At 36.7% G+C, this 19,766-nt stretch overlaps 1 protein-coding gene across 1 annotated transcript in view; it reads left to right on the top strand.

The window, feature by feature from the left end:
- STXBP6 (syntaxin binding protein 6) overlaps positions 1 to 18,396 on the top strand; it is a 65,616-nt gene extending 47,220 nt beyond the window's left edge. The window contains exons 4-5 of the mRNA XM_018083025.2: positions 12,833 to 12,990; positions 16,458 to 18,396. Coding sequence (XP_017938514.1) covers positions 12,833 to 12,990; positions 16,458 to 16,481 — 182 coding nt within the window. The 3' untranslated portion in view covers positions 16,482 to 18,396. The remainder of the gene's footprint in view (positions 1 to 12,832; positions 12,991 to 16,457) is intronic.
- The last annotated feature ends 1,370 nt before the right edge of the window (positions 18,397 to 19,766 follow it).

The following is a 19,766-nucleotide window of genomic DNA, read 5'->3' as shown; positions in this document are numbered from 1 at the left end:
ATTTTTTTTTTAACTGGTTGTATTTTAGTTATCTTAAGTATAAAAACCTTTTAGGTATCTTAAGCATAAAAGCCATGTGTTAAGATCACAATGGATGACAATAGTTAAATGCTTTTTCCATAGAGATATTGCATATAATCAGAGCTCTAAATTAACTTTCTAAAATGGGAATCTTGTAAGAAAAAAAGTACATTATGTTGTTGTAAAATCTGTAGGGGTACATAAAATGAGAAGGGACTTTGTAAAGGTTGGTTCCTTTTTTGATATGTACAACTGAGACAAGATAATGTAGAAAGCATTAAGCAGCATATTTGCTTGCCTTTTCTGAAGAATGAAGGTCTAAGTGAGGCATTACCGTCAAGATGCAGAGTGTTGCTGTTTGCCATAGTAGGGGGAATTTTTTTTTTGCATCAAGTTGTTTGATTTTGATGTTTACAGAGCCAAATTGGAGTTCTGTGCTTTGTTGTAATTACTGATTCTGAAAGTTCCTGGTTGGTTAGACTTTCATTAAGTATAAATATTATTATTGAAAATATTACCTAAGTTAGCGTTAATTTACAAATGTATTAGATTAGAATTTAAAGTTTTCAAGTTTAAGTAAATTCCTCAGTTTGGAAAGCAAGTAAAGGTTATGGTAATATGAAATTGATCCTAATTAGATATTTCCTTAATTTATAGCCAATATGCAATATACAGTAATATCCTGTCCTGGCATCAATGCCAGTATTTAGGAACATTAACGGGAGAAGAAAAGTTTTCTGAAAGACATTTGTGACCTGTCCATTCATAATCCTTGTGCTATATATTCTCCAGACATTATTTATTAATTTCTATTTTGAGTAATTTTGACTAAACTTTAAACTTCAATACTGTGGTTTGGAGGCAGGAAGGCAGGAATGTTGATACCATATAGTGATGTTGAAGCCTAGAAGAAACCAAAGTATGTGAATATAGTTGGCTTAAAAAGCTATAGATAACATTTTTTTTTAAAGACAATAAACCATTATCGTATGAAAATCCTTGCTTCAGTGTGTTGCTTATGTAAAAAAAAAAAAGCAAAGCTTAAAATATTAACTATCTAAATATATGACTATAATAATTTTTTTAATGAGTAAAGATTCGAAGTAATCTGTTATTCTCTTGTCCTTCTGATAAACAAACTAGTAATTATTGAGGCTTAGATGATGACTTCCTGTAGTTAACTCTAGTTTGCCTGTTGCAGTCCCTTTGAGAAGGTGTTAATGCATGCAGCCAGCCAGACCCCTAGTCTGCTCCCTTGTGGCAATTCTATTTACTTCTCTCCTCTGTAAATAAAATACAGTTGGTTTATAATGCAGTTCTAATGAACTGCTGTCCTATTTGTAGTGCATTCCAGCACCTTTGAGCCATGCATTTGTGTGTTTTCACTGTGTTTCTGCCATGGTAATTTTTTTCCTAGCAAATTGCATTTAAACTGAATGTATTGTTAATTGTGGCTTGAAAGTTACTGCACTGTCAGATTTGGTGCATTAGAGTTCTGCTTGAAAAAGTGCTTTTGTGGATGAAAGCAAACTGCCTGTAAAAATAAACTTAATAGAGGAGTCAGTTTCTGCATGTCATTCATGCTATGAATCTGATTCCAGGAGGCAACACAGTGTCACAGTGATACCTATGGCAAGGAAAACTTGCCCGGGTCCCATGTTGCTTTACAGTGAATGAATGCTAGAGATCACATCCTCCAGTTATAAAGTTACTGTAGTTAAGATGAACTACAACTGCTTGGACTCATAAACTAATGATTCTATTGATAAGAAGTTTGCAACATGTTTCAAATGTTCACTGCAGGTAGCTGATACTTGCTGTGCTTCTCTAAAGAAAGTTGCTGATAAGTAAGCTGAGGAAAAGTTAATGTTTCCCTTCTTTACTGATTGATTGGTCTAAGCACACCTGAGTTATGACATATTCAGTTTGTTAGTCTGTAACCCCACCTCAAGGACTTACTGAGGTGCTTCTTACCTAGAGGTGAAATTTGTCTTGATTGTAATTTATGATCATGGTGGCAAAGCTATTTACTACCAGTTTTACCCTGATTTGTTTTACTGAGGTATCTTCTACTATTTCACTTTGCCTAGCTTAATTAGTTCAGTGTTTTTAATAGATTTTGAAAGTATAAGTCTGATTTACACATACTCAATATTTTTATACATATACAGATATGTTTCTGTATGGATAAAACATAGGTTTGGTTTCAAATATATATTTTACAGCATTTTGGAATTCATCAGTTCTTGCTTAAAATGAGATGGATGCTAGTTCTGTTTTGTGCTACTGTGCATTAATTGATTGGTGAAAGTTATCTTCTGGTCACCTTTGTGTGTAACCATGCAAGACCAGCCAGAGTTCTTCGTCCTGTATCAAACTTTCTTTGATCTAGTTGATTTCTGATGTGGAAAGGTGATTGTCCATCTTCATAATGACCTCAGAACTATTAGAAATGTAAAGCAGAATTGCTTCTCTGTTTCTTTTAAAAAAGGAAAAAAAGAAAAAACAGCCTTGGATGATAGCAAAAGAAATATCTAAAAGGGAGAATTCACCACCTGAATGCCCAGCTGTTTCAAAAACTAAAATCCTCCTTTTCTGTTCCTGCAACCCAGTATTTGTTATGTTTCCTGTTTAGTTTACTGTTACTTCATTTAATGCAGCATTTTTCCCAGTCTGGAAAGTGAATACCAGTGGTGCATCAATAGTAATAACTATTCAAAATACCTCTATGGAACACACTTGTGTGAATCCAGATCCATTTGCAATATTTCTGACCTTCTTAGACCCTTGTGAATAAATTTGGAATAAATTCTTAGGCTGCGTGAGACAAGAAAACTCAAATGAAGCATTAAATAATAGGTTTTTCTTAATTACAGTTCTCCAGTAATTTGACCTCATCTTGTTTGTAATTCACACAGCCACTAGCTCATTTGAATTGCATTGCTCACAAGTATCTGGTGCTTAATGAATTGCTGGACATTTTTTTCAGAGTTATCTTTTTGTTATCTTTTTAATTTTTATTCTTTCCAGTGTCTGTCAGAAAGGATAGGACTTGACCTATCTAATAAATCACTTCTTGATCTTTTGGATAAAAGTCCTCTATATGTTATTTTCATTATCAGTCCTTATCAAAGTCATAAGGAAATGACATTACTATACATCTGAATGAAGTAAATAGAAAATATGAATTCTCTTATACTTGTTGTCCAGCATTGTTTCCATTACAAATATCATTCTAAACTTAGTATGTTGTAGTCTGTCATAAATAGCAGAAATTTCATTAGTGTTGACATTTTTGGTCTTCTGAACTGTAGTGGTTTTAAAAACTCAGTGGGAAAAACCACTCAAACTGCCTCCTTTCAATAGTAGAGGGGCAAACAAAACTGAGAAAAAGTTGTTTTCCTCCTGACTTATGTTTTCACAATTCAACCTACCTTTGAATATGGCTGACCTTTCCAGGTTTCTAAACTGTTTAGATTTCTAACACAGAAGAGGTGAATTTAAAATACAAAATTGTAGACCATCAGTCTAAGTAGCAGATAAAGAGAAAAAATTTCTTCCAGGCTACTTAACCATTTGAAAAATAATCCATAAAAATTTAGTTGCAATGAATTGATATTTTGATATTCATGCATTAGAATTATTGTGTAATATAAAATGCTAAGAAATAAAACACAGTATGTAGTCTTGATGATGTTGTACACCAGTGTTGGATTTTTTGCTGTTCAGAATTACTTATAAAAGGATTGTTTCAGAATGCCCACTGTGGCATGATAGTAATTTTCTAAGTAGATAGTTTATTGATTTTCTGTCTTTCTCTTCACAGTATTTAAACTCACTCATAAAACGCAAACCAGATTGTATCTACATTACCTTAACTTGCTGTAGACTTTATTGCATTGCATCTGTGCAGCTGTAAAACATCTTGAGAGGAGAAGAGACTTGGTATGGACACATTGTGCTGATTCCCAGGGAGGAATCAAGTCTGAAATGATAATTCCCAAGATCACTTAACTTTCCCATTATTGAAGGTTAGAAGCTGATCAAAGCTACTGAAAGACCATCAGGCTATGAACAGATTTTGTAGTGGCATTTGTCTCATCTCTTCATTCTGTTAGAAATTTGTCTTCATTACCAGTACATATCCTCCATTTGCACACCTGTATAAACACTATTCTTACTTCATTTTCTTCTTCCCTCTTTCCTTCTTTAAAGGGCTAGTGCTAAAATAATGTTTTAAAGCTAGCTATAGATTTGGACAGGAAAGTACACAGGGTAAAGTTCTCCCGAGTGTTGACTCAGGGCTACCATTTAGGAAAGTCATTGCTGGTCTGACCTAGGCAGGTTTTTAGTAGCATATCCTTCCATTCCTGATGAATTAAGGTCAGTAGTATCTTTTCAGACTTCCCTTATCGCCCTTCCGGGACCACAGCTGACTCTCCTTTAGTGAACTTCAGCTCAAAGTTATTTGGTTCTTGAGCACCTATGATTGCTCTACATGGTTCATCCGTGGTAATGGTGCAAAAGTGGAGAAATTTTATTCCATCAGTTTCTTATTTAGAACATTTTCACAAAGTTGCGAAAATGCTCATGCAGACAAGTCAAGTGTAATTCTGCTAATAGGTAGAATACTATCCATAATCTAGTCATAACAGTCTTGAAATCAGAGCACTTACTCAAGTCCTCAGGTAGACTTTGCAGCCTCTTCTGAGTGCAGCTGTGACTATTATTTGCAAGACCTGGATAACTAACTGTCCACATGTGGAATGGCTGCATAGGCTGCAGGAATCTGAAATATAGATACATTTTTCAGTTAGTCAATACAGAAAGAGCATGTAGCTTTCTTTTTTAACTTTCTTTATGGTAAATAGGACAAACCCAAGGCTAAAACAAAAAGTGAACTGTTACCCACTAGGCTGATTTTTATTTTTTCCCCACTTAAAATGTACCATGTAAATCTAAGGAGCTGACATGGCTAATGAGAGCACAGGAAGAAACTGGTCTCTGTTGTCAATAAGGCTTATCTGGTTTTGTTGCTTGCTGATGAAGGTGTTGAACAATTAGATTTATTGTTTTGCCTCCTACATGCTCTATAATTGGTAGGACCTTTTTAAAAGTATAATGTTATGATTCACAAGGTATTGTTTGTTATTGTTAGAAATAACTTGGAAGCATCTGTTTAACTCCCAGGGTATAGGTATTACTTAAATCATAGCAGTAATAAAATATACTTTTTCTTCATATGAGAGTGAGGTATGATAAATTTGCCTTTTTTTGGCCTTAAAAGTACAAGATTGCAGATATATAAAAATAAATGTATGCAGATGTAAATAACATTCAGAAGCAATGAAGTGACAAACTGTTATATTAGAACATGCTGCAGTATAAAATATTCTATATTACTAGAATGATTATTATAGGCTTTGTTTCAGATGTTGCAAATCAGGAAGACTGAAAAGTATGGAGCCAAATCTGAGATTTAAAGAGTGATTAAAATCTACTGCTTTTTTTTTCTTTTTTTCTGTCTTATGTGCTTTGGACAAAATATCAGATTAGATGAATTTTTAATCTAGAAGTCTGGATATTAAAAGATCCAGCTGCATTAGAAGAAATTGCCTACTATCAATACAGAGGAAACTAGTCCAGTCATAATTTTAATCACTTCTTACTCTGAAACATGTGTTACTTTCCTGCACAGAATCAGATTTTTACAAAGGTGGAACCGTTGATCTGTCACTTGAGCGTACAGCGACTCTTAATGTTGCATGATTGGTAAAAGCAAAATTAAGTGCAGAATATATACCACCTGTATCATAGCAGTTACCAGACTTGGTAACTAATGCTTCTTTTGAAGGCCATAAACTTTACAGATTCAGGTGCAAAGACCTATAGAAGCATTTTGTTTACTTTCAAAGAAGGTGAAAGTCCACTGAAATCCTTCTGTCCAGGCTGAGCTAGGAGACTTCTAGATTTTATGGTTCAAATTTAAGTTGGGAAGTTATCCTCAAAAGATAAATTGAGAAGTTGATGATCAGGTTCAAGTATTCAAAGTTATAACTAAATTAATAAATCCAGTAAAGATTCTACTTTTAATGAATGTTCAGTCTTTCAGATCATTTAATCATCCTTTCTGGATGATAATTTAAATATCGAAATTATCTAGAGAACATTCCATTCATATGATATGGGAATTCATTAAATTGTAAGAGGATATTATCTTATAGGATTACAATCACAGAAGTACTGTTTTTGTAATCTTCTACTTATTATCTTGAGCTGTTTAATAAGGCTTTCTCATGGTTGTTTGAGAGGTCAGAAATCTTTTTTCTGTTTGGATCTTTTTAGCAGGCCTTCTTTTATTCAAAAGAGCTCTTAAATGAGGCTGTCAGCATAGCACCAAAGCATCTGAAAGCATGGCTAACATTCAGTTGGCAAGGTGGTGAGAGGGATGAAGAAGGAGGGGAAGAACGTGTTTGTCCTGTGGATCTTTAGAATCAGCTCTTATGTTACAGAAGTGATGGAAAGCCTTGGGCTTGTTTTAGTCTAGGAACTGTAGCTCTCTGGTAATGATGATTTTAACAAAACAAATGTGCTCAACAAGGAGAGGCAGCTTGTGAATGTGTGAAGTGCCACCACCAGTCATCATTAATTTTAGATGGAAATTAAAAATGTGTTTTGTTTTCAAAATTCCCCTTTGAATTCTGTATTGGTCACCTCCGTTTTTGAAAACTGGTGAGCTAACCTAGAAAGTAAAATTAATTTCTACCTGTAATTAGACATACAGTCTTAGGGTTTTTTCCACTATTATTTATCAGGAAATCCAGAATTTATGTTCGTCTCTTCCCTTTTTAGTTCTTTTTTTTTCAGATTTGTCAATTTAAACTGTTTTTTTCAATGTTTTAAAGTAACTTGGGAAGATAAATAGTGCTATACTATATAACTTTTTCCCTTCTTCAGACTGCTTTTCCAATTAGAAAAAGCATCTTGATACTTCCTTCTTTCACAAGGATATGTTTATTCTTAATTTCCCACACCTTTGTCTTCTCCCTAGAGTCTTTTAGTTTTGAATTGATATTTTAATTATTTGGTGCTTTTGGTTCTTAAGTGATGAGTGCACAGGCAATTAACAAAACACAGAATGCGAATGAGAAAAACGCCATTCTTTGTATTTACAACCAAACTTCTGTTAAATTGTTACTGATACCAGTATATCCAAGAGTAAATAGTTTGTGTAGGCAGATAGAATAATACCTTGTGATGTAGATGGTTTTGTTAATGAACTTAAACTGATTGTCATAAAGCTTTTAACGTTTATTCAGTGACACAGATCCAGTTCTATGCATTTAAGTGGGATCCATAAATATCTAATTTCCAAAAATTAAAAAAAAAAAAAATCAGGTCATAGATGGAGCTTCTTAATTATCAAAGCTAATTCGTTTATTTCCTTCTCAGAAGTAGGTAGCTGCTAAATATTTTATTAATGCATGTACAATTAAAAAAATCAGTCACTGTAGAGTCTTTTCATTAATGTACAGGTTGAACTGAAATATATTTGATATGGCTAGTAGAGAATGCGATGAACCTTTTATGAATGTGTGATAAAACAAATCATGCAATCTAAGTAATGATATCTCTAGAGACCAATTAGTTTCTTTGCATGCTTGACTGCTTATAGTACTCCTATATCTTTCAGGTATTAGGTATGGTGGCTAAAGTGTGTACTTTTCACAGTGCATAAAAGTACTAAAGCAATGTCACCTGATTTCATGGGATGAAAGACCCTCTGTGTGCTTTAAAAGTAAACCAACAGGAGAAAAAAAAACAGCTCAAGAGAGATTCAAGTCAGAGTTACAATTTACTAAAAAGACTATAATAAATACAGTGATACAGAGAAAAACTGGTTTTAATCACCGAAGACAGATGTATAACTCCGCACCTTGGGACAAGAACAGAGCAGTGTTCATTGGCCCCTGTGCTGAGCACCACGTGGTCCCCCTGGAGGCAAAGTAAAAGGAAAAGGAAACCTGTTGGTGCAGATGATGGCCACAGTTCTATTAAAGTAAGGATTGCAGTCTTGTCGAGAGTGGCAGTCGCAGTCCTGTTGAAGTTCTGGTCCTCCTCTGGATCCAATGAGTGGTACCAGAAGTCCCAAAACTCCAAGATTATGTATACTCAGGTTCAGGTGGGAATGCCCAATACCTCCCGCAGGGCAGGGAGTTTCACAATGGGTGGTTTAACTCTATGAGTCGTGGGATATTTTTGGAGTCTTTGATGGTCTAGGACATTGCATTTGCCTATTATACCAGTCCAGTATGGCCCATTAGCAGAGATGACACCTCAGGTTGGGTGTGAAGGTGCTAATTCCCCCCTGAAGAGGATTTATCACAGCTGGGTCATTGGTGTGAAGACAATGAAACACTCCCCTGCCCAACTTGTAACCTGAGGTGTCAGGTGTGCCCTGGGCAGCTGCTGCAAACAATCCATTTATTAACAGTCCATCAGAAATTACATAAAGGGTGCGGAATACACAGGTTTGGTTATACCCACATAAACTGGCCTGTATAACTAGGACACTCTGATACAGCTAGAATTGTAGAATATCCTGAGTTGGAAGCAGACCCACAAGGATCATCAAAGTCCAGCTCCTGGCCCTGCATGGGACCATCCCCTAGAGTCACACCAACTGCCTGAGAGTGTTGTACAAGTGCTTCCTGAACTCTGTCAGGCTTGGTGCTGTTACTATTTCCCTGGGAAGCCTGTTCCAGTGCCCAGCCACCCTCTGGGGGAACAACCTTTTTCTAATATCCAACCTAAATCTCTCCTGATACAGCTTCATGCTATTCTGTCACTGATCACCGCAAAGAAGAGATCAGTGCCTGCCCCTTTGCTTCCCCTTATGAGGAAGTTGTAGACCGCAATGAGATCTCCCCTCAGTCTCCTGGAGGCTGAACAGACCAAATTACCTCAACCACTTCTCATATGGCTTCCCCTCAAGGCCCTTCATCTTTGTTGCCCTCCTTTCTCTAATAGCCTAATGTCTTTCTTATATTGTGGTTTCCAACACTGCACACAATATTGAACGTGAGGCCGCCCCAGTGCTGAGCAAAGCGGGACAGTCCCCTCCCTCGACTGGCTGGTGATGCTTTGCCTGATGCTCCCAGGACATGGCTGTCCCTCCTGGCAAACAGGGCACCACTGGCTCAGATTTAACTTGACATTGACCAGGACCTTTCCACAATGCTCCTCTGCACATCTTGTTCCCCAGTCTGCACATACATCCACAGTTGCCCCACCCCAGATGCAGAATCCAGCACTTGTTTTTGTTAAACATATGGTTGGTGATGGCTAGGTCTTTCTGCAGGGCCTCTCTGCTTTCAAGTGAATCAACAGCTTCTCCCAATTTAATACCGTCTGCAAATTTACTTAGTATACATTCAAGTCCTACATCAAAGTCATTTATGAAGACATTGAAAATGGAGCCCTGAGGAACCCCACTAGTGATAGATCACTAGCCTGATGTTACCCCGTTCACTATTACCCTTTGCACCTGACTTGTGAGCCAGTTGCTCATCCATTGCATGACGTGTTTATCCAGCTGTGTGCTGGACATTTTGTCCAGAAGGATACCGTGAGAGATTACTGAAATCCATAAAAATTCCATGAACATAGAGAAAAGTTCTCAGGATATTTTGAATCACAGTAGTTACCTCCTGAAAAACAGCTTAAAAGTTTTGCAGGTTGTAGATGATTTATTCATAGGAATGATTGTCTAATACATCCAGTAAAAGTGTTGCTATTCTTGCAGTGATACTAATATAAGGATGAGGCATAGTCAGTCATACCAGCAACCACCTACACATGCTCTAGAAATACACTGATGAAATTCCATGGACTACTGACATGTGGGTTTCTCTGTTGCTCATAGATTAGAATGGATTTTTTTTATTGTTTTATGGACATTTCACTGGAAAAGATTGTCCAAAAGCAGTTCTTCAGAACAGTCTCAGAATATCAAGTCACTGCCCATAGGAAAATACAGCATATCTTACCTGTGGAGAACACAGTGTTGTGTTAACTGGAGAGAAAAACAATTACTATCATTGTGCCATACTTTCAAGTTTCTTCTTCTCTGCTGAAAATAGTGTGAAGAAATAGATACCAATCTTTGGCCACAAATCCACAAATATTTTCAGGAGTATAGAGAATATTTTTGTTCTGTTTCCTATTGACATTGACAGAAGATCAGAAATGTGTTAAATTCTACTTCCCAGCACATTTTAAGACTTAGAAAAATGCTTAGTTTTTTAAGGCTCTCCATGTAACCTACTTCTTTTGAATTCAGCAAAAGCTTTTTGGTCTTGTAAAGCAACAACAGTTAATTCAGTGTTGGGAGCTTTGAAAAATCTTATCCTGGAAAACTAACACTGTACAAGAGGCTAAAGCTGTTAGATCACACCACCAAAAAAGGGAAACTATTTCCAGTGCAGTGTTGCCCAGAACATGTGTTTATTGGAAAAGCTGCCTGAACAGAAGCCAAAGTAATCTCCTAAAAAACCTGCCTTTAAACAACCAAATTACAAACAAAATAGCAGTTGACTGAAAAATTTTAAAGTAAGAAAGTGAACAGTATATTAAGTTGTTTAGTTTTATTATCAAACTCCTCAGTGTCTGAAGACAGACCACTTGAAAAAATTAATTTCTGTTTCTGCAAAGTTCCAGCTCACAGTATTGTTAGATATTAATCTCCTCAACATTAATGCCAGCTGTTATATTCCTTTGCTAAATCCAGCCTCTTTGTTCCATGCAACAATAGAAAAAAACTCCAAACCTGTAGCTGCTCCACATCCTATACATCCATTATTTTTAATTGCTGGTGTGAAAAAAGTGACAGTATTGGTATATATGAAGTCAGGGTGCTTTTTTATTGGTATTTTTCAGATTGACTCATCATCTGTGAGTCACTGTGTGTAGGTTCTTGAGTCCCTCCCTCACCTGCATAGTTTAATACTGGTTGTGTTTTAGTTTAATAAAGTTTTAAGGCAATTTTCTTTATCTCAGGAATTCCTGCATGTGCAGCTTGTACTGTTATTCCACAGGCTACTTAGGGCAACCTTCAGTTTCACTATTCATTGTTTGTTTGCTGTTTCTAAGGAAAGGATTATTATTTGTAAAATGGGTCTGAATGGGTCTTTTGTTCTTTTTTCTAATGAAACTGTGTGCTGGTTTTGACTGGGATAGAGGTAATTTTCTTCACGGTGGCTACTATGGAGCTGTGTTTTGGATTTATGCTGAACATAGAGTTGATAATGTAGAAATGTTTTTGTTATTGCTAAACAGGGCTTACACAGAGCTAGGGCCTTTTCTGCTTCTTTTACTGCCAGGCTGGCAAGGAAGTTGAACAAACCTCCTGAAAGGAGGTGCCGTGCCTATGGTGAGAGGACCAAAGGAAATGACCTTAAGTGAGACAGAGGAGATTCAGATGAGATATTAGAAAAAATGTTTTCACTGTTAGAGTAGTCAGGCATTGGAATAGGTTGCCCAGGGAGGTGGTGAAGTCACCATCCCTGGAGGTGTTTAAAAGGTGTCTGGATCTGGCAATGAGTGACGTGGTTTAGGAGTTACGGTGGTAGTGCTGGTCTGATGATTGGACTTGATGATCTTGAAGGTCTCTTCCAACCTTGATGATTCTATCATTCTAAAGGCTCTGTGCTATTACAATATTTAAAGCTGTTTAGAAAACTGACAGCAACAATGTGTCTAGTGTTTAATACTGTTATCTGTATTGAGTTTCTGGCTCTTGCAGTGCCTTTCTGTATGTCTAGACAACAAATTTCCAGGTAACAAATCCCTTGTAAGTTAGATTAAGTTTTAAAGCTTCTGAAAGACACCAGGTAGCTACTATATTGTGAAAAGCTTAATTTTCACTAGTCCTTTCACTGGAAAGATTAAAGGATAAGTCACAATAACTTAATTTTAATTTTTTTGTCCTACATGTATTTTAATGTATACCAGTTCATACTAATAACATGTAACTTTTTCTAAGGAGTTTTCAGTTTGTACTGAAAGGATAAATGTGGAGGAGAAATGCAGTTCTGTTGAAAACTTGAAAAAACTGCTACACTGTGTAGCAGTAGAAGAAGAAACAGAGAAACTGCAAAGTTAATTTGAATGGTAAAGCTAAAGTTTAATTTAGAAAATATTGAACCTTGATGGGCCTTGAAATACAAACATTTAAGTAAAGTATATTGTCGTAGGAAACATGACCAGTGGTCCATGGGCTAAAGGTAGATAGGTTTAAACAGCATAAAATAACAGTAGTGGTAGTGTCTGGGGTTAACTTGTAAATGAAATATTATTAAAATAATTATAATAATGAAAAAAAATATTGATTTCATACAGACAAGTCCTGCAGTGTCACTCATATTCTCTAGAGAAACAGTGCAACTTCCAAAGAAAGTTAATCTGTGTTGTGAAGAAACTGTGTGCACTTGTGAACAATTTCATTGATCTAGTAGAATAGCTTCCTGATGAAATGATGTATGAGCATAAGGCTTAAAAGATAATGCATACCTAAGTTATGTCGACTTTTTCCATATATTCCCTAGGTATTATGTTGCTTTGTGGTACTTGTTTATAATTTACTAATAATACAGTTTGAGTGAGAAAACAGCAATTTCTCCCATTATCCAAAATGCAGCTAGATCGTAAGTTAGCAGATGGCGCATCATCTGTAGAACATTATTAAATTAATTGTATTTAATACAAGCATATATATACTTGAGTTCTCTGATGATTTCTTTTGATGTTGCAGGAAACAGCATACTCCATTCCGCAGCAGACAGTGTGACAAGTGCAGTACAGAAGGCAAGCCAGGCCTTGAATGAGCGTGGTGAAAGGCTAGGTCGTGCAGAAGAAAAGACAGAGGAGCTGAAAAACAGTGCTCAGCAGTTTGCAGAAACTGCACATAAGGTAAGATTTTGTCAGGATAAGATTCTCAGTAGGTTAGAGTCACACACTGTTTTGAGAAGAGAAAGAATTCATTCAGTCACTGTTTAGAAACAGCTTGCTGTTTTCCTTGACAGTTTCTCACCTGGCAAATTTCTAGTTAATACATTCCTTTGTGCCTAGATATGAGATTTGCTGCATTTCCACTTGAATTGAAACTACCTGTCTTCACCTTCCTGAGGCATATTTCAAATCCATCTTCCCACTACTGTTTGGTACTATTCCTCATATTTTGTGCAGCAGTACAGTGAAATTGTTGCTAATCCCCTTTGATAAGCAACATAGGTCTATGACTACCTGTTTCTGAAAATGTATCTTTTTATGTATGGATATCTTATTTATGAGGATTTTAAGGAATTGTTCTCTGGGGAATGGATGTACATTTCCTACTTTTGATGGAAGATATTGATAGTACTTTATGCAAATGAAAAAACATGCCGAGCTTCCATGTTTGTGCCAGAACTTCTAGTCATCCTCAACGTTCCATTTGGTGGCTGTACAGCACATTCACAGCATACTTTCAATGCTTTTTAAAAAAGGTAAAAGTTTTCTGAACACGAGCAACTCTTGCAGCATGCAAGTTTGATAGTTTTGCTGCTTAGCACAGGCATCAGACTTTATCCTGCTTGTGTCAAAACATTCTTGGCCTGCTGCATTAACACTAAAATTCCTGGATTGGTATCTTGCAGTTCTTGTACTTGATGTACAAGTGTCTGTCTTTAAAATTTCACAAAGCAACTTATTTTAATATTTCCTGGGATAATCCTCTACTTTGTGGTCCATTTAGAGTATGGTACGGTACAAACCTGCTGTTGAACTCTTCCATCTAAGACCCACCAGCTTTCCTCATCCCCCCACCTCCCTGCAGTGATGATAACTATGCCAACTTAGCAAACCAACTGTAAATAGCAGGTACCAGTCTTTTAGGAAAGGAGGCAAAGGGTTTGCTGCTTTAGAGTAAAGTATAGAGTGCTGCTTCATTGAAAAATGCTTCTGATATTTGGGCTGCTATGAATCTTGATTGAAATTTGAATAGGTTTTATTTGTGTGTGCTCTTTCATCTTCCACATATGCAGAACATCAACAGATGGAGACATGCTGAGAAACAATCTTTTTTCAATTGATTTTGTTAGGAAAATCTTATTTTAAAAATCTCAGAATTAAATGATGCTATATTGTAATAAAAATACCATCTTGGAAAGATTGTACTGTACCATAATTAGAAATAAAACTCTGCAAAAACTGTATGTGAGACTCATCTTCAAGAAGAGCCTGAAGGAGGGTCTAAGGAACTACAAGTCTGTCCTGTAGACCTGGAGGCCAGGGAAAGGTTATGGAGCATATCATCACACACCGTGCCACACATGTGGGACAACTGGGGGAACAGGCTTCGTGAAAGGCTGGTTCATGAAAGGCAGGTCCTGCTTGACCAACCTGATCTCCATCTATGACAAGGCAGCATGCTTAGTGGATGAGGGAAAGGCTGTGGATGTTGTCTTCCTGGGCTTTAGTAAAGCCTTTGACACATTCTCCTGGAGAAACTCGATTCCCATGGCTTGAATGGGTGCACTGGGTTAAAAACTATCTGGATGACCAGGCTCGGAGAGTGGTGGTGAATGGAGTTAAACCCAGCTGGCAGCTGGTCACTAGTGGTGTCCCCCAGGCTCAGTATTGGGACCAGTTCTGTTTAATATAATTATCAACAATCTGGATGAGGGAATGGAGTTCACCCTCTGTCAGTTTGCAGATGACACTAAACTGAGCAAGAGTGTTATCTGCTGGAGGGTAGAAAGGAAATGCAGAGGGATCTGGACAGGCAGAATTGATGGGCCAAGGCCAGCAGTATGAGATTCAATAAGGCACAGTTCTGGGTCCTGCACCTGGGTCACAATGATCCCCTACAGCGCTACAGGCCTGGGCAAGAGTGGCTGGAAAGCTGCCTGGCAGAAAAGGATCTGGGGGTGCTGGTTGACAGCTGGCTGGACATGAGCCAACAGTGCACCCAGGTGGCCAAGACAGCCAATGTCATCCTGGCCCGTATCAGAAACAGTGTGGCCAGCAGGACCAGGGCAGTGACTCTCTCTCTACTCAGTCCTGGTGAGGCCACACCCTGAATCCTGCATTCGGCTTTGGGCCCCTCATGACAAGAAAGACATTGATGTGCTGGAGTGTGTTCAGAAAAGGGCAATGAAACTGGTGAAGAATCTGGAGCACAAGGAGCAGCTGAGGGAGCTGGGGTTGTTTAGTCTGGAGAAATGGAGGCTCAGGGGAGACCTTGTTGTTCCCTACAGCTACCCAAAAGGAGGTTGTGACGAGGTGGGGGTTAGTATGTTCTCCCAAATGACAGGACAAGAGGAAATGACCTCAAGTTGTTCCAGGGGAGGTTTAGATTGGATATTAGGAAATGTTTCTTGAGCAAAAGGGTTGTCAAACAGTGTAACAGGCTGTCTAGGGAGGTGACGGTCTCCATCCTTGGAGGTGTTTAAAACGCACGTAGATGGCACTTAGAGACATGGTTTAGTGGTGGACTTGGAAGTGTTAGGTTAATAATTGGACTCACTGATCTTAGAGGTCTTTCCCAAGCTGAGTGATGGTATAATTCCATGATTCTACTTCAGCTATATGACAGGTTATTTTAAGATACAAAACACATAATGGAGACTGGTGGAAGATGCATGGCATCGGAGTAATTTTTTTAGCATTTCACCGGTTGAAACAGCAAATGAGGGCATTTTAACTTCCTCTACCAGTTCGGTTTTCTAGGTAACTCCCTAGAGGGTTCACTCATTCAGCTTTGTTAGCATGCTATTATCTACAGATAGCAATTTTTTGTTACATGGAACCTACACCTAAGCTCTCTACTTGCTTTGCAAAGTCGGTTTGTCTACAGATTTTATACAGGATTTAACTCACTTCATCTTCCTTCTTTCTCTCATTCCTAAATTAAGTCCATTTTTTAAATTATTTGAAATGGAAATACTAGGTAATCACAGAGGTGGAAGGGCAATCAGTTCTTTGTTTTTCATCATTATGTAGTGGCACCTCCTGAATAGGTGTTTTCAATTACTTGCACAGAATTTCTGATTGTAGTTAACAATCAAGATCCTTAGGTCAAAATTACCATTCTTTTAAGCATGTCTTTGTTTCTGGTGTCTTGCTCTAGCCTTCCTCACAGATAGAAAAATAATGGAACACTGGGAAACACAGCTGTCTGAAAGCAGATAAATCCTGCCTCCTCAGCACAGCAGCTTTGCTTATGCGTCACAGTAAAGGGAATGACTGCCTATCTGTTTGCAGAGGAGTTAGGCATTTCAGACATCTTTTGAAGAATTTGGTTTACAAACTCTTCTCAATCAGACTGGCCACATTAGCTTGATATAGCTATCATTACATGTGATATTTCTTTAATTAATTTTTTCTGTCTTTTTCAGCTTGCCATGAAGCACAAATGCTGAGATACTGCCCAAAGCTGAAATCTTCCCAAGAGAAACTGAAAAGGCTACATTCAGCAACTTTTACAGGAGATCCAGTCTTCTGTGTTCTTTTTCCTTCCAGTTCAGTGGAGATGCGTTCTTTCAGTTTCTGTGCAGGAAGAAGTGTTGCATTTCTGCCTTTCTGACTTACTTTTTTTCCTCTTTTGTAATATTACTACACAGTCCTGCAGTACTTTCTACCTGTATTTCAGTTGTTACAGGAGTGAAAGCAGTGGAACTGGACCAAATGACAAGCTGATCAGGATTAAAATAGTAATATTCTTCCCTGGTTGTACAAAATTACTGAGCTGATTGTGAACATGCTCGTGAAAATAAAATCCAAAGAAGAGGTATAATTTTCTTCATTTTATGTAGCATCAGCAGAATGTGAATGTTGGAATTAAGCACCTGGGGTTGTAGCTATAGTGGAGAATAGACTGCTTTGTCCTGGGAAACAGAAAAACTTGTTTCTTCTACCCAATGTAGGAAGTTTTGCATGTGCACCAGCATTCAGAAGTGTATATCTGAATTTCATTCATATCAGCATTTTACATATTCCTATTTTCCCTTCCAGATTGATCATTTGAATAGTATACTGAAACCTAAAGAATGTATGCTTGAGGTTTCAAAATAGAGGAAAAAGTGAGTTTTACATCTATACGCACATAGCTGTGCCTCAAACACAATCTAGAATTTAGCAATCTGTTATCAAATAACATTTCTTTTTACCTGTGATTCTGTGGCTAAAGGCCTATGAAGATGAGAATGCAAAGGCCTGGGAAAATGAGAATGCACTATTTTCAAGACATCTGTTTTTTATAAATTCTACATTAAGAGCTTTTTTTGAACAATTCAGAGATTTGTCTGATTAGAATTACATTTGTGTTAGTTAGTTTTCTGATTTTCAATATAGAGGCTTTCAAAAAGCATGTCTTGGTACATTAGAATCTACTTGTAGATTGAGTCTCAGCTTTCAGTATGCTGTCACTAGAAGGGTGACACTACTTCGTTCTGTATTCACTATATGCAATATATGCACAGTATTCTCTTACAAAAATAAGTAGGTTACCCTTTTCCTTCATAGCTGTTTTCTTAAAATTTTTAGAATGTTCTAATATGCTTTGAGAATGAAAAAAAAAAAAAGGAAAAAAAGATGCCACTTTTTCTTTTTTTAAACTGGTAAGCTAGAAAAGAAATCCTGGCAGAAGGTACAGCCTTCATCTTCTGAAAATGCCTGCTGCTCTTCGTTTTTGTCCTCATCTTACCAGAAAAGCTGGCATTGAATGAATGTACTGTATTCATTGTAGAATAAGATTTTTGCATTATTAATGACACTTGTAACAGTCTGAAATCCTCAGAGTAGTGCTTATAAGAGAGATAAAAGCTACCGTAGTAATTGAGATTATTTTAGTTACTGCAAGCTGAAATAACTGAAAATCTCTTGGAAATACCCATTTTGTAAAAAGATGCTTGGCTTTAGGAAAATATTCCCATTCAAACTTAGCTGATTGCATTCAAATTTTACATCTGGGGTTTTTTTCCCTGTAATTTAAAAGGCTTTATATGAAGCTTTTTATTTAATTTCACACTGGGAATTGAGAGAATGGGTCATCTGTGTAGTACCATATGATCATTTAGATCTGTTTAGCACCAGCTCCAACAGTTACCAAATCTAGAACCATCAAGTGAAATGGAATTTGGTCACTTCTGTTATAAATCGGAACAGGTTCGTTAACGACACAAGTTTTGAACACTCTGAGTTATGTGTAATTAATGCCCTAGAAATGTCTGAACACTGTTGTAATGATTATGGGTATTTCTGCAAATTAACCAGGAAAACAATGTCTCATAAGAAATTAAACTTCTGCTAGGTACAAAATGTAAGGCTATTAAACAACAAAAAAAAAGATTCGTTAGAAATCAGTCAGGGAGTACGTTTTTGACCACATAGCTAACTTCTGTCATCATATTTTCCAGTCTTTTTTTACCTGTATTCTGCTGCTAACCTCACAAGTCTTGAGAGAAGAAACGAGTAGGTTTGGAACTGCTGCCATCTAGCTGGTCTTCTAAGCTTGCAAATAATTAGAAGAAATGTCTAGAACCCTGGTCAGATAAACTTGAAAAGAATTAGCTGTCTAAATTCAAATGAAAAGGCATAGATTTTCAAGTGTTTACATGAATATCAGCTGGACAGGACAAGGTCACAGTTGCTTGGCTAAGTTCCAGACTGTTTGTACTAAAACATTGCTTTAGTCCCACTGACAGTTCTTCATCATTTTTTATTTTTTTGTATTGTCTGGTTAAGTATATTGTTTTTTATCATAACTCAGGACTTTAATCCAACCATCAAAAGCCATTTACTATGAGAATTCTAAGTAACTTGGTGTTCTTGAATTAAGGAGAAGTGGTTTGTCTGTTTACTTCGTTCTTGCTGTTCATTAAAGTACAAGATTTGGTAGTTTTTAGAAAAAAATCAAGGTGTATAAATGTTTATCCAAACGTAAATCTTATAGCATTGCAATTTCCTTCTGGAACTTAGCTTGTAGTGTATACAACCTAGTATTATTAGATAGTCATGTACATAACATATACTATGATTCAGGTTAATGTTTCATATAAAAGAATGTACTTGTAAATTGTAACAATATTAATAGTTTCTTTATCTTTTTAAAGTTCTGAACAGAATAAAAATAATGTATTGTTAGACTTGACTGCTGTACTGCAAACTGTCTTAAAAGGCTACTTTTGTGTCTAGCAAAAGTTGTGCATTCTGTGAAATATTAACAAAAATGTGCTCTCTAAAAATTGATCTTAAAGGTAGGTAGGTTTTGCTATGATTTGCCAGAATTGTAATACTTGCTAGTATATATTGTAACCGATTCCTTGAAAGTTCTCAAAGATGTAGAAATTTTGTGCCATCCTGGGTGAAAAAAAAAAAGTGGGACCCGCTCTCTTGAGTCACTACTGGAAACCGTGATTTTTGTCATTAAATACTTCAACTGTGATGAAAACAAAACTGTCCTTGGATTGAGTTGTCTATTCAAAATATTTATTTGTAAATGACATTTTAATATTTTGTTCTAACACAATTATATTACATTCTAGCAAAACTGAATAAAGATTAGTTTTCACTGTAATTATGAAAATTTTTCTAGAATACTATAATTAAAAAGAAGTAGTGGAAACTAGGTTGAAGCATTGCATTTCCAAGCAGATTCCAGACAATAATTGACACAGGTTAAAATTAGCATCCTACCTAAAGGCTGT

This window comes from Manacus vitellinus, unplaced genomic scaffold (assembly GCF_001715985.3).
Source record: "Manacus vitellinus isolate BGI_N305 unplaced genomic scaffold, ASM171598v3 scaffold_6_pilon, whole genome shotgun sequence".
In the NCBI taxonomy this organism is placed as follows: domain Eukaryota; kingdom Metazoa; phylum Chordata; class Aves; order Passeriformes; family Pipridae; genus Manacus; species Manacus vitellinus.
Note: the sequence above shows the minus strand (reverse complement) of the source record. Positions and strands in the feature narration are given on the sequence as shown.